We start from the raw sequence: 15,211 nt of genomic DNA on the forward strand, positions 1-15,211 counted from the left end.
ATTGTTCATGCATATCGCCACCTACTGGGCAGAATTTATAATAAATGCATTCAATATTGATCTGTTCTCACCCACACTTATCATATCACTTCAGAAGACATGGATTAAACCACTGGAGACATATGGATTACTTTTATGCTGCCTTTAAATGATTTCCGGAGCTTAAAAGTTCTAGCGAACATTCACTTGTATTGTGTGTGTGTCTACATGTGTGTTCTGTAGAAGATAGAATGTCATTCACATCTGGGATGTCATGAGGGTGAGTAAATGAAGGGAGAATACAATTTTTTGGGTGAACTGTCCCTTTAATGCTATGGCATACAATGGCCCTAATTGTTTTTAGATACAAAGATTGGAAATCATTACATTGTACTTTTGAAGTCAAAAATAAGAGAAAGTTCGATTTTTTTTTTTTTCCGTAAGCAAACATATTTTCCCAAAGTATATTGTCTTCTCAAAGCAATCTTCAAAAAACAGGATTCGGTTTGACCCAGTACTTACCCAGTAGTATTAAGATGCTGATGACTATGACAACGATGGCAATGGTGTTCAGCTTTATTGTATTGCATTCTGCAGTAATGGTACAGTCACAGACACGTACTGTGAGGGTCTGGAGTGAAAACTGACCCTGGTTGTCCGAGATCTTCAGGTTGAGTTCATGATCGCCTGTATCTACAACTCCCTCTTTGATCAATGTCACAGCTGTGCCTATCCAGACAGGAGAAAACAAATGTCAGAAGTATTACATTTGAATCTGTACAAAACAGAAACTTAGACCACAATCATACTGAACAGTGCATTGCAAGTGTGCAGTCTGGTTATATAACTTACTTAAGGTTTTTGGTTACTGTGGAGGTAACAACCCTCTGTACAATGAATAATGTCTGTGCTGGGGCTTGGGTAGCTCAGCGAGTAAAGACGCTGAATACCACTCCTGGAGTCGCAAGTTTGAATCCAGGATGTGCTGAGTGACTCAAGCCAGGTCTCTTAAGCAACCAAATTTGCCCAGTTAATAAGGAGGGTGGTCACATGGGGTAACCTCCTCATGGTCACTATAATGAGGTAATTTGCAGGTACACCATCAGTAACTGGTGCCGGGACTTTAAAACAGAGAGAGTCCTTTTCTACCATTCCCTCAATGAAATCTGCTTGTGGTGAAGTATTTCCTTAGCCATTTGATATTAATAATGCTTTTAAAGGGGGGCATGATTAGCTCAGTGAGTAAAGATGCTGACTACCACCCCTGGAGTCACAAGTTCGAATCCAGGTTGTGCTGAGTGACTCCAGCCAGGTCTTCTAAGCAACCAGTTGCTAGGGAGGGTAGAGTCACATGGGGTAACCTCATTGTGGTCTTATAATGTGGTTCGCTTTCGGTGGGGGCACATGGTGAGTTGTGCATGTATACCGGAGAATAGTGAAGCCTCCACATGTGCTATGTCTCTGTGGTAACACACTCAACAAGCCACATGATAAGATTGACGTTCTCAAAAGCGGAGGCAACTGAGATTCGCCCTCCACCACCCAGATTGTCACTACGCCACCATGAGGACAAAGAGCACATTGGGAACTGGGCATTCCAAATTGGGGAGAAAGGTGAGAATTTTTTTTTTTAATAATAATTATGTCTGTGCCATTATACCTGGAACTGTTATTATTCAGGTAGCTAGCTGTAAACATGTCGACTTTAACAAACTGCTCATCAAGATTCTCTTTAAACACTTGTTCTGCCATGACATAGATGAAAATAATAGACCATTCTGCACATAATATTTTATTATGTAGATATTTAGCTATATATGAAATATATATGAAAAAAACTTTAAACATTCCATTAGCAAGGTAAATTCCAATAACTATAAAGTTACAAATGAAGTTACTGTGGTGAGCGATTCTAAATTGATATTTCAGCAGTTAACAAATGACAGGGACACTTAAGTAGCATGTGAAATGCATTCCTACTCATTCGTGTTAGGTGCAATCTTAGGAAAAGCTCCTAGAAAAGGAACTAATGTTCATAACCTTGCACATAAAGAACATTCTTAAGAGTTAAGATCCAATCAGTATGTAAATGCAGACCTTGCTGTCTAGAGGTGTTTGCATTCAAGTACTTGCTCAGAGTAAGTTATTGTAAAGATGAGTTCTCCTCAGAAGTTGTACATGAATGACCCCTCAAGTCATAATTACGACTAGGAAACTCAGAGATAATTTTGCTACCTGAGTTTCTGTAAATGTAAACTTTCAACATGGCTGAGGAGACAGGGTTTTTTTTTTTATTGTTAGCGCTTGCCATTTCACTCATATTAATGCATGTATATCAGCCACCATTTTGATACATGTTGTAAATTTTTACACTGTGAAAACAGCTTGTATTTTACCAAAATTCCATTATCTTTAGCAAGCTAACTGAGTAATTTGTAGTGTCAAAATAAAAGTTCCTCAAGAAATATACGGAACCTAGCATCATCCATGTTTTCTTTTCTTACAACAACAACTTCGGAAGTGGGAAGTAGGATAGTTCCGATAGCACATGAAGACAGCATAAGCTACGGGTTTACAGTATAAATGTATAGGTCCAGTTGCATTTGGTTGATATGTGAAATGTGGAGTTTTTGTTACCAAAGCTGGAATGAAGCTTCCATTTTTCTTCAACATCTCCCACAAGCTCGAAGTGGAATGGCACGCTGTATGGATGCAGGTCTGGGTCAGCAGCTGTAATGTCAATGGTCGTCTCAGGCAAGCACATGTACAGTTTATCGACCACTAGCATTGGTGAATTATCGTTCTCATCTCTCAGATGTATAATTAAAGTCCCGGTGCCAGTCATTGGTGGTGTACCTGCAAATTACCAATAAAAATGACATGAATGTCATTCAGCTGGAAAATACATGACTAGCAGCAAAGGAAATGCAAGCCCTATTAAAGCCTGGTTAACCAAAGAAAGGCAAATTAAAGCACAATGGAAACGTTATTTTAACATTTTGCTTGCTGTGTTGTTGGAGCTTGCTAGGGTATTGCTATGCGGTTGCTATGGTTTACGGAGTGTTTTTTTTTTTTTATTGTTGCAATGTGGTTTGCTGGGGTGTTGCTAGGGTTGCTCCCTATTTTGTTGCTATTGTGTTCTGGTTGGTTGGTTGGGAGTTGCTACTAGCCCAAGTCAAAAAAGTCTTTATTCTGGTCTCTAGTTATGGATCGGGTCCCGCCTTCAATGTATGTCTGAGATTTTGCACTGAATCACTATTGTAAGTAATAATGCAACTAACCCTTAGTATAAGCAATAGTTATAATTTAGCATTAACAAGCACAACAGATAAAATAAAATGATTTAAATCTCACCATTATCAACAGCATATAAGATGACAGTGTAAGTATTGCCCTTTACGAAAGGTGATTCCCGGTCTAAAACTTTAGCTGTAGATACAAGACCCGTCTGTGAATCTACAGTTACCCAACCATCTACATCTTCTCCTCTGATGAACCTACAAGGGAAATGATAAGAAGTGAAAGGGACCACTTTTGTGAGATTAATTATTGTGGAAAGGCATGTTCCCGCAAGAAGTTCCCTTCAATTCCCTACATTAAAATAGCAAATTAAAACAAACTAATTACATTAATGAATTTGAGTTATAGTGATCGTGGTCCTCAGCTTTGAACGTCCACAGGCTATGTCCAATTTCCATGTTCTCCATAACGCTCACGTGTTTGATGTTTTCTATGAATATCGGCGGTTCATTGACATCTTCTACAGTAATGTTGATTGAAAGGGACTCTGAAGTACAACTGGACCTGCATCTGGAGTTTTCTACATCCCACTGTCCATTTTTGGAACACCCTTTGACTCTACAGGAGAATAAGGGCTCTTCATTCTCTACGCTGACGGTCAGTTTCAAACTGGACTGCTCTTCATAATCCAAAGGCTGGGAAAAGAATGAAAGTCATATTATGTTTATTTTAGCTACTGTACCAATATGGACCATGTGTTTGAATCAGTGTCTAGTAAGATTTGATGATGATGCAACATTCCTAAATCTTTTAGCATCACGAGCACCTAAAGTGTGTGTGTGTGTGTGTGTGTGTGTGTGTGTGTTAGACAATATTAGAATCCTGTTTAATATTTAGATTTGTGGTCAACAAATATGGGGTTGTAATGGCTGATTTTCACCCCAATCCTGAATATGTAGTTACAGCCTTTCAAAGTATAGTTACCCCTAGAAGCTTAACTTTAAAGTTCTACATTATTTCAACCCCATCAGTAAGTTTGAAATTAATTTTCTTAGTTTGAATAGATATATGAGTAATTATTTTGGTAATATAACTTTTTATTATGTGGCTCTCTGGAATACTCGATTCTGATTGGTCAATGGCGGCGGTCAGATGTTGCTCTGTAACTACCGCACATCCGGGGATTTAGATCTATCTTACCGCACATCCGGGTTCTGCCAGCTGTCTCTCATTCATTTATTTATTTATTTGGCAAGTAGTCTTGTAATAGGCTGAATAATGAGGAATCAGACTGTCATTTCCTCAAAACAAACACCAAAAATCTCTGACGCAAACCAGAGGTGGATTTATTGATAGAGATGATTTATTTCTTCTCAAATTACATGATTTCAATGCAAATCAATATTTTATGTTCAAGTATTTATTTATTTGGTTAGTAGACGTGTAATTAATGGTATACTATACAGTCAGTTGGTTGTTATCACAAAATAAACCCCTTCAGGGTGATACAAGTTCTGATCAATCTGTCAGGGTTCATTGTGAGATAACAACCAACTGACTGTATACTATCCCTTACATAACTTTCTGTGTGCCTTGTAAAAACACGTTATAATTGAAAAACAGATAAAGATTTATGCATTTAAATTTTATTTAAATTAAACTTAATTGTGTGATGTTAATTAGAATTACATTAATAAAATGTAAAATATTTGGGTTTATTTTATTTTTTAAATTACTCAATTACATTTTATAGAATGAAATGCATAAATCTTAAAAAATATATCTATTTTTTAAAAACAATAACATATGTCACTTCTCTTTCAAGAACGTGTTTTGCACGAACCCTCTTACATTCAAGTATCTCAGGGTTGAATGTTATGCAGTTATTTTAGTGCAAACAATTTTATAACTGCCATAATCACTGTAGCAAATATCATTGCACCCTACAGTATACAATGAAAATGAATACATTGTGCCAAGAGACATTGTACATATTCTGTGTTTTCTCAGATAAATGCCTAGTCATAAGAAGTGAATACAAAATATTTTAATTTCAGTAAAAGCAAAAAATAGCACAATATTTTAGGTATTTTCATTAATGAATTACTTATTATGCTTTTTATTTATTTGCGCTTTTGCATTGACCACTAAACAAATAAAGTAAAATCTATCAAATTATGCGACTGAGTTCACAACTGGGAAATTTTCACAGAATGCCCCATTTATGATCCATTTATCTTACCTCAATGACAGTTATGACTCCGTCATTGGTCTCAGGATCAGTCTCAATCTTGAAGTGCTGTGATTGGTCACCCAGCAGAGAGTATTTGGCCCTCCAAGCTGCTGTTCCTCTGCTGTCTTTATCTGTCACCTGCAGTCGACAAACCGTTTCCCCATGCTGTCCCTCTTTGACCTTTTCACAAGTCTGCAACACAAGTGACAATAGACATCAATTATACAATATTTCCATCTAGATACAATGCTGTGCTATTTCTTATCAGCTTAGCAATAGTCTACTGTAAATAGACTATGAAAAGCTGTAAACTGATCAAAAACAAGTCAAACAGCATTACAGAATGGTGAAATCGTGACGTTAGAAGACTAAAACAAGTTTATGTGTACTCACCATTTTACCAACGAATTCTGGAGGATTATTGTTTTTGTCAATTACATTCACTATCACTGTACTCGTGCTAGAGAGTTGCACCTTCTCCCCATGATCCTTTGCTTCAACCAAAATAGTGTACTTTTTGGCATCCTATATAGAAAATTGTATAGAACAAATTTAGTATACAAGATTGAATTATGCATTTAGGAACTACAGTATCTCACAAAAGTGAGTGCACATGAAATTAGCATAGTGTTTGTTACCTCATAATTAAGACAGCCCATGAAAGATATTTCCCCTGTTGTATCTCCCTCAGTTTGTTGAATGAAGAACTTGGCGTTGGAGGGAGTGGGAGTGACTGAAACGATTCTGAAAGTAAACATCGAATTTGCTGAGTCACCCTGGTCACCATCGGTTGCCAGCATTGTGACCAAATGCTTACCTGAGGGAAGGAAAACCAGAAGAGGGGCATGGAAAATGTTGACCTGTTACCAAGGAGACCAGTTGGTGTAAAACAAGCTTTGTATGTTGATGTCAGTACCTTGTGATGTTGATTCCTCTATTGTGGTTTCATAGACTAGATTACTAAAAACAGGTGCGTGGTCATTAACATCCAGAATCTCAATATCCACGGCAAGCTTAGAGTCTGAGTTTTCTTCAGCTTCAAATGTGATCTGGAGGTGAATAGAATTTAAAAATGGGTGCATATGCTGTTACAGATATTTTTTGCCCAAAAAAGAAAAAGTCCAAACTTGTATGACCATCATTCTTTTCTATAAATCAACAGTGAACTTTTGTGCCATCATGCCCCAACAACAGCACTTCTAAGCTTGAAAGCTCCAGATCCATTCATGTTATTACTTGGAAAAGAAACATTTTTTATTTTTTTACATTTATGTTCCACGGAAGAAAGAAAATCAGTCCCACTTAATATTAGGTATCTGAACTAACATTAAAACTCATACAATGTATTTATTTTGTAACTACATGTTGTTCTACAAAATTCTCACAGGATTCACATTTTCTGCTTACTGAGGTTGAAGTACTGGCAGGTTTAGGAGCAGGGTTAGGGTTAGGGGTTATGTTTCAGGGTGAGGGTTGAGTTAGGGTTAGGGGTAAGGTTAAAAGTGTAACTACAGATGTAATTAAATGCAGGTACTATAAATATAAGTACAATGCAACAGCACATATGCTCATAATTGTATCAAATGCTTAAGTATGTAGTAGTTAAAGATAAGTATTTAAAGAGGTCCAGAATGGCATATGAGTCCTTTAACATGCTTGTAACCATTGACTAAAATATAATTACTGACAGATTATACTTTATCACTACAGAAAACTCTCACTGCAAATAAGGATAAAAAAAATGAATGGTGTTGATTTACTGTTAATCTCTTGTATTCCTCGTAGTCGACTTTCCCATGAACATAGATGGATCCATCATTCTTGTCAATAGACAGAATTCCCTTGGGATCTTTGTCAATTCCCTGTCCATGAATGAAGTATTCCTTGATAATATTCTTCTCAACACTTAACTGAGAGAAAAGAAACATTACTGGTTGAGGACAAATACACTGAAGATACTTCTTTTTCTTCAAATTTTTCTTGACAGACTTCAAATGTTTTCAGACATGTTTAATACTCAATGTTTTTAAAACTACGATTTCTCTTTAGTTTTAACAGTAAATCTTCTGCTGTACACCTGAGATAGCTGGCTGTTGCAAACATTTTGCAGTATAACCTACATCTCCCAGTTTGTATGGGAAAGGACCACTTTGCTCCTCTTCCATTGACAGTGTATCCACAATCCATGCACGTGTTTTGCGTATGTTTTGTTTTGATGGGGTTGCACAATGAATGCAGATACTCTGCAGAAAGAAAATGAAACATTACACAAAAATTGCATCAGATAATCATTTCATAGGATTCACACAGTATTTTAGCTTTGAATTACTTTTAATTTTATTTTATTCATTTAAATATAATTTCCGTGTGGTACATTTATAGCAATTAAAATTAACTTAAAATTCCATCACTTCAACAAATTGTCTATCCTTTATCTGCCACTACTGTAAAAAAATATAGAGAGAGAAAAAAAGAAAAAGTCAGTCCACAGTTTGATCTTAGACATATTTAATCCATTTTATCCTTTTGGATAACTGAAGCCTGCCTTCTATCAATAAATACTGCACAGAAAAAATGGAGACCTGAGCTAGTTGTCACACTATTTCCACCTTTATTGCTCAGGATATTGCTCAAAATAATACAGTTCATGACAGAATTTTCACAACTGGAACCAGCTTTAAAGCTACATTTTAAACTATCAAAGCAGAAAATCATTCATTAAACAACAAAATCTTAAAAGGAAACATACAAATTTATTAAACCATTGTTTTTCCCAACAAACATTTGCCCAATAAACAATTATAAAAAAATAATATCTTTTAACACTCATGTGACCAACTAGGACACTTCCTAATATAATTGACTCTTGCCTGTGTCAGTGTGGTTTTAATTGTTTCCCAAATATCTATGCAATAATATGCTATTGAAATTTTAGCTCGGAGGACAGAATACACAAAAATTATCCTTATTAAGGTTTTGCACTCTTGATGTTTAAAACAAAAGCACCGCTAGAGAAAACAAGCAATTGTGTTATTATAAAAACAAAAACAAACAACTTATAGTTACTGAATAATAATTCTAGTTACAACTAATGCCAAAAGTTTGTCTAAAGCAACAAAAAAAAAAAACCAAAAAAAAAAATGGAAGCTTTCATTTTCATTAGATTGCTAAAACTGCATTATTGAACTGATAAGAAATGTCAAAATCAGTAATGTTACTTACTGAAACAAGGTAAGCAAGCACAATAGTCCTCATTTTAAGTAGTGAGATTGATCGGTAAATATCTTTGCTTCTTCTTGCCTTAGTTGTGCTTTAAACAAATGCAAATGGATGTGAAACAGGTTGGCTGTATTTATAGCTGGGAGGGTGATTTGAGAAAAGTTCTCTGGAAATCCATTAAAACTGCTGCAATACTAGCCCGCAAACAACTTTAACAACCAATTGTCTGGTTATTTCTAAGGAAATGGTGCATTCAAGTTTATAGCAGTCTGGACATAGTTCAAGAGAAGGAAGCAGGAAATATCAGATACTTATGGAGGCAGAAATGAAATAAATATATATGACTTGTGTACATTTAAAGTCTTCTTAAGTCATATGGTAGCTTTGTGTGACAGACTGAAATTGTAATTGTCATTCACTGGAAATCTTGTCTTGAAAATCTTGCCAGCATTGGTCACCAGTCATTTTCATTTACTGGAAATACAATGTGTTCCAAATAAGGATAAAAAGTTATACAGATTTCAAAAGACATGAGGGGGAGTAAATTAAGAGTTTTCATTTTTAGGTGAACAGTTCATTTAATGATATAGCATACAATAACATCATAACAAATAGTGTGCTTCTAACTTTGTGACAACTTATTCACAAATTGTTCACAAGTCATTCACAAATCGGACAGTCCTTTTGAAGCATGAAAGTGTGAGTCCTCATGCATTGTAATTACATGAAAAATAGCAACTAGCTGGTACATTATGAAAAAATGTGTCCTTCGAGTTTCATGTAAGAAAGTCAGAGAGGTTTGGAAGGACATGAGGATGAGTGTATGATGACAGAATCGTCATTTTATGGGTAAGAGGACAGATGGCCTATGCACATTGCTATTAATTTTGAATTTCTAAGAACATAGACTATCTGTGTTCTTTAAGGAAGAGATCACAAATAAATGAAAAGAAAATTTGTCACCATTTACTCACCCTCATGCAATTCTTAAATCAAATGACTTTCTTGTGTGGTGTTATCTTGCAGTATTTCCTATTGCAGCCATTTTCCATAGAGTGAAATTGAAAAAGAGCAGCTTGGACATCCAGCGAAACGTATCCTTTTGTGTTTCACGCAAGAAAAAAGTAATAAAAGTTTGAATAAATGGTGACAGAATTTTCTTTTTGGAGCCATCTAACCCTTTAAGACACTTATCCGAAATTATCACATTTTTTTATGGTGCAGTTTCTAATAACTTTCTATTGAAACAGTTACATATTAGTTCATGCTGATGCCATCATGGTAAAACTGACAACAGCACGTTCCATATAGTGTTCAAAGGAATTTGACTGGCATGTGCCTCAGTTTCCTGAGTAGGCTATAAAGTGCTCTAAATATTTCAGACCTTTTTATTTTAAGATTTATGAGGTATCCCATTATATCTCTGGAATCGTAAATCACCCTTTATATTCCTTCCACTCAGATAATAGGGTAATTCTCTATATTAAATGAAAACTAACCAACCAACTAACCAAAAAAACAACAACAACAAAAACGTACTGATGTTGGATGAATAAGAACAATTTTCAATTCTAGAATTTTTAAGATAAAAAATAAGCAAATTTGTGATTATTGACTGCAGGCCTAAGTGACATATCATTTGTAATGAAAATAAATAATAATAAAATACACTGTATATAACGTGAAAAGTGTCTATATATATTTGAAAATTATTATAAAATACAGTTATATACTGTATGTATTATTTATTAAATATATAAATTAATTCATTTAAAAATAGAAGCATTTTAATTTGTGGTCTCAGACTTTTGTCCCTACTGAAGCTCAGTAAGAACCAGGCCTCAGTTTATTGTGCATTTATAAAAGCAAACCTCATTTCCGTGAATAATGCATGTTAAATCTGCTAACAGTGCACAATAAAATAACAGCAGTTGTTTGTTCTCTGTGATTTTATTTTCCAAATATAGTGCCAGGTCCTTAAAAAAGAAAAAGAAAAAAGTATTTAGTCTTTAATGGAAAGAACAACAAGACAATAAAGTCACAGAAGCACATTTGACTTTGCACCTACACACAGTTGACAAATAACATGACATGAACGTCTTTATTCAACTCCAAAGTTCCCCTTCTGTTGCTCTCTCCACGTTGTGTCAGAGAAGCGACACTAGTGGTCTCTCTTGAGCGCCGATATATTCCTCTGTTCAACGCCGCCCCTCTTCATGGGAGTCCACTCTACCGCAGTACACGGCAAACATGCCAGATCCCTGCACACGGAAATCGCGACTCTTTTATTCAAAGACGCGATAGAGCCTGTCCCTCCAACCGAAATGAAGAAGGGTTTCTACAACCCTTACTTCATTGTACCCAAGAAAGGCAGCGGCTTACGACCGATCTTGGACTTGCAAGTTTTCAACCGGGCTCTGCTCAAACTCCCGTTCAAAATGCTCACGCAGAAACACATCTTGACCTGTGTCCGGCATCTAGATTGGTTCACAGCGGTAGACCTGAAGGACGCGTACTTTCACGTGTCAATTCTGCCTCAACACCGACCATTTCTATGGTTCGCGTTCGACGGCCAGGCATACCAGTACAAAGTCCTCCCCTTCGGCATGTCTCTGTCCCCTCGCGTCTTCACGAAAGTCGCAGATTACCTCAACGACTGGCTCATACTGGCCCCCACCCGAGTTACTGAAATGCTGAAATGCCTCGCCAAGTTCAGGCCAGGCACAACGGTCCCTTTAAAACTCTTCCAGAGGCTCAGTGCTGGCACACAGCTGGCCCACGGGGCTGCGCAAGTATGCATTTACCCCAGTGAGCCTTCTTGCACAGGTGCTGTGCAAGGTCAGGGAGGACGAGGAACAAGTCACACTAGTGGCTCCCTCTTGGCCCACCCGGGTCTGGCTCTCGGACCTCATACTCCTCACGACAGCCCCTCCCTGGCAAATTTCCCTGAGGAAGGACCTTCTTTCTCAGCGGCAGGGCATGCTCTGGCATCCGCACCCAGACCTTTGGAATCTCCACGTCTGGCCCCTGGACGGGACGTGAAACATCTAGCTGGTCTACCACCTACCGTTGTAGACACGATCAACCAAGCCAGAGCCCCTTCTACCAGGCATCTCTACGCCCTGAAGTGGCACTTGTTCGTAAATTGGTGTTCTTCCCGGGCCGAAGATCCGCAGAGGTGCGCAGTTAGGTCAGTGCTCTTATTCCTGCAAGAGAGGCTGGAGGGGAGGCTGTACCCTTCCACACTAAAGGTGTATGTCACTGCTATCACGGCCCACCTCGACGCAGTAGACGGCAAGTCCTTGGGTAAGCACTTCATCATCAGGTTCCTAAGAGGCACCCGGAGGTTTAATCCCTCTGTCTCCAAACAGAGGCTTTCCCACTGGGTAGTGGACGCCATTGCATTGGCCTATCACACCCAGGCCGTGCCCCCCCCTTTCGGGTCTGAGTTCACTCAACAAGGAGTGTTACGTCCTCGTGGGCACTGGCCAGGGGGACCTCCCTGGCAGACATATGTAGAGCAGCGGGTTGGGCAACACCCAATACCTTTGCAAGATTTTACAGTCTCAGGGTTGAGTCAGTATCATCCCGTGTTTTCTCAGGAACGAGCCAGTAGAACTCGGTAACACGCTGATGGGCTGGTCCAGGTGAATCGCTTACATATAGCGCCATTTCCCTCGGTTGAGGTAATTGTGCACTTTTTCTCCCAAGAGATCCCAGTCCTCGGATCCCTGGATGATTCCTCCCTAGCCCTTGTGGGTCCGCAGTTCAGCGGAGGAACTCGCCGACCCAATACACTGCGGGTACTTAATCTACCCTGTACTGGAATAGGTACTCCACAGGTTAAGGATTCCTATGCGGACTCCCCCTGTGTGTATTATCCGTGGTACGGTCCCCTTTCAAAAGTGGACCCACGTTTTCCTTAGGCAGTCCCCAGCTTCCCTCCGGTTGCCGTGTTGTAGCAACTTTCCCCTTCTTGAGGCTGGATCTACCACCGCGCCACTTTCCACATGTTGCCTAAAAACCAATGTGACGTATTCACCACTCTTACCTCCCCTTCCGGGCAGGTGTGGTCTCCGCAGGGTCTTTTCCCCATGAAAGAATAGGAAACTGGGTAAGACCCCCTTCCCTTGATGCATGTAAGGGCCCCAGCCGTTTATTGCTCTATGCGAGAAACATAGAAAGAAAAGAGGCCCAGCCAGGCTCGGCCCATTCCCAGGTTGGCAAGTGTCACCTTGTTCCCCTGTCTAAGGTAACCAGAAGGATTCTGATGACTTTTTTGGGGCATTGGGGAAGGGTACTTGCAGTCTGACACAGCTGGTCGCCTGTGCATGTAAAATACCTGCCTGCTCCTGTGTCAGCAGAACACGTACACAGCTCAGCGCATGGCGTGATTGAAATTGGACCCCTAGTGTCACTTCTCCGACACAACGTTGAGCGAGTGACAGATGGGGAACATCTAGGTTACAGATGTAAACTCCGTTCCCTGATGGAGGGAACAAGACGTTGTGTCCTCCCGGCCACATCGCTGAGCCGAGCCACTGTAGTGGCCGGACCATTTCAGGCTCCTCAGAAAAATCCTGAATGAACTCATAGTATTTCCTCGCCTTTATACCCGTATGTCGGGCGGGGTATGCAAATACTATCTGCCAACTTCTCATTGGCCTTTTTTCATAGATCAGAGGTATATTCGGCGCTCAAGAGAGACCCCTAGTGTCGCTTTTCCGACACAACATCTCGTTCCATCAGGGAACGGAGGATACATCCGTAACCTAGACGTTCTTCTTCACCATAAACATGCACTTCATGATTTCTTTTCCTCATAAGTTTAACTATTTCTGTTGATCCAAGTGAACTTTGGTTAATGGTAATCTAGATGGTGTACACGTCATAAAATATGCGAAATATCAGCAATATATCGACATATCTATTAATAATTGAGAAAAAGCCTGAAGTTATCTATGTTTCACTATTGTTCCTGATTTAAATATGAAATATATGATATATTCCATGATACTTTATAATGATCATACTCATGTACCAAGGTATTTACTCCAAAGAAGTCCGAAGAACATCATGTTAGTACCAAGGTATACAGCTGGGTACAAAAGCTATTGTATTTGTCAAAGTTATGCTAATGTACAAAAATTGGTTATTGTTTTATATGTAATGGTCCAGAAAACCGATATTTCAATAATCAATTGGCTCTACTCCAAAGTAGAGCCAGACTGTGTCTGGAGCTCCCTTTTAGTGAGATCAGTCAGTGGGCTGGTGACGTTCGAATAATTAGGCACAAACCTTCTATAATACCCTGCCAGCCCCAGGAACTGTCTCACCCACTTTTTGGTCTTGGTACTCAGGCAGGTTGCAATCACCACAGTTTTATCAATTTGGGGACACACCTGCCTGTGGCCCATGTGGAACCCCAGATACCGTACCTCTATCCGTGAAATTGCGCACTTCTTAGGGTTTGCAGTGCGTCCCGCCCTTCGCAGTGACCTCACAACCACCTTCAGATGCTGCATGTGCCGCTGCCAAACATTACTGTATATAATGATGCAATCCGGCGTAAGCAGAGTGCGGTCTGAGGATTCAGTCCATGAGGTGCTGAAAGGTAGCCAGGGCTCTAAACAAACCAAACGGAAGTGTCACAAATTGGTGTAACCAAAATGGTGTGGAGAAGGCAATTTATTTCACGGGATATTTGCGTTAAGGGGATCTGCCAATAACCCTTTGTCAGATCCAGTGTCGAATAAAAGCCAGCAGTGCCCAACCGATTGAGCAACTCATCAACACGAGGCATTGGGTAGGTGTCAAATTCAGACACCGCGTTGACTTTCCTATAATCCACACAGAACCGTACAGACCTGTCGCTCTTAGGGACTAGACCAACCAGGCTGTACCAATCGCTGTGGAATTCCTCTATTACCCCCATATCGAGCATTGCGTCCAATTCTTTTTGAACAATTTTTTTTTGTGTTCTGGCAGTCAGTAGGGACGGCTACTCCTCTACTATTCCATGCCTCTGGGGTACTGGGATGGGCTGTTGGGAGAGAGCAGAGTGAGAGGAGGGGGGGGGGGTAAGAGATCAGGGGCCGAGTTAGGAAAACACAAGGGGCCGGGAGAGAGTGGGAGGGCTCTTCCACCCTCTGGTACACCGACAAATGATCCTCTGCTAGTTGGACGGCCTCCTTCAGTGACGCCGAGTGGTGGCACTAGACCCAATTCTCTGCTTGAGCTTGAGGATCTCATTAAAGGGACGATCTTGGTCTTGGCATAGCTAAAGCAGGGCCTGATGGTGGGTGTGGTGCAGACCGGCGAGGGACTTGAGGACTTCAGCCAACTGTGTGGAATCCATAATGGTGTTCTTTCCACCAATTTCCTGGGTTTCAACACCAGTGTAAAGGTCTTGACATAGTATGGGAAAGGAGGACACAGGAACCAGGTTATACAACTCAATGGTATGATTTTTAATAATAACTCAAAAAGGGCTTTGCAGCAGTACAGACTTCCACTTTTTTTCAGTTGCCACAGTATGCA

At 39.5% G+C, this 15,211-nt stretch overlaps 1 protein-coding gene across 1 annotated transcript in view; it reads right to left on the minus strand.

Annotated features, from left to right (window-relative positions):
* The window catches only part of LOC127629327 (cadherin-like protein 26), a 33,201-nt gene that overhangs the window by 1,821 nt on the left and 16,169 nt on the right, over positions 1-15,211 (minus strand). Inside the window, exons 2-11 of the mRNA XM_052106491.1 lie at positions 7,573-7,695; positions 7,213-7,362; positions 6,369-6,501; positions 6,091-6,269; positions 5,846-5,977; positions 5,462-5,644; positions 3,607-3,914; positions 3,334-3,476; positions 2,617-2,835; positions 502-708 (exon numbers count right to left, since the gene is read on the minus strand). Of these exons, the coding sequence (XP_051962451.1) occupies positions 502-708; positions 2,617-2,835; positions 3,334-3,476; positions 3,607-3,914; positions 5,462-5,644; positions 5,846-5,977; positions 6,091-6,269; positions 6,369-6,501; positions 7,213-7,362; positions 7,573-7,695 (1,777 nt within the window). The remainder of the gene's footprint in view (positions 1-501; positions 709-2,616; positions 2,836-3,333; positions 3,477-3,606; positions 3,915-5,461; positions 5,645-5,845; positions 5,978-6,090; positions 6,270-6,368; positions 6,502-7,212; positions 7,363-7,572; positions 7,696-15,211) is intronic.

This window comes from Xyrauchen texanus, chromosome 35, assembly GCF_025860055.1.
Source record: "Xyrauchen texanus isolate HMW12.3.18 chromosome 35, RBS_HiC_50CHRs, whole genome shotgun sequence".
In the NCBI taxonomy this organism is placed as follows: Eukaryota; Metazoa; Chordata; class Actinopteri; order Cypriniformes; family Catostomidae; genus Xyrauchen; species Xyrauchen texanus.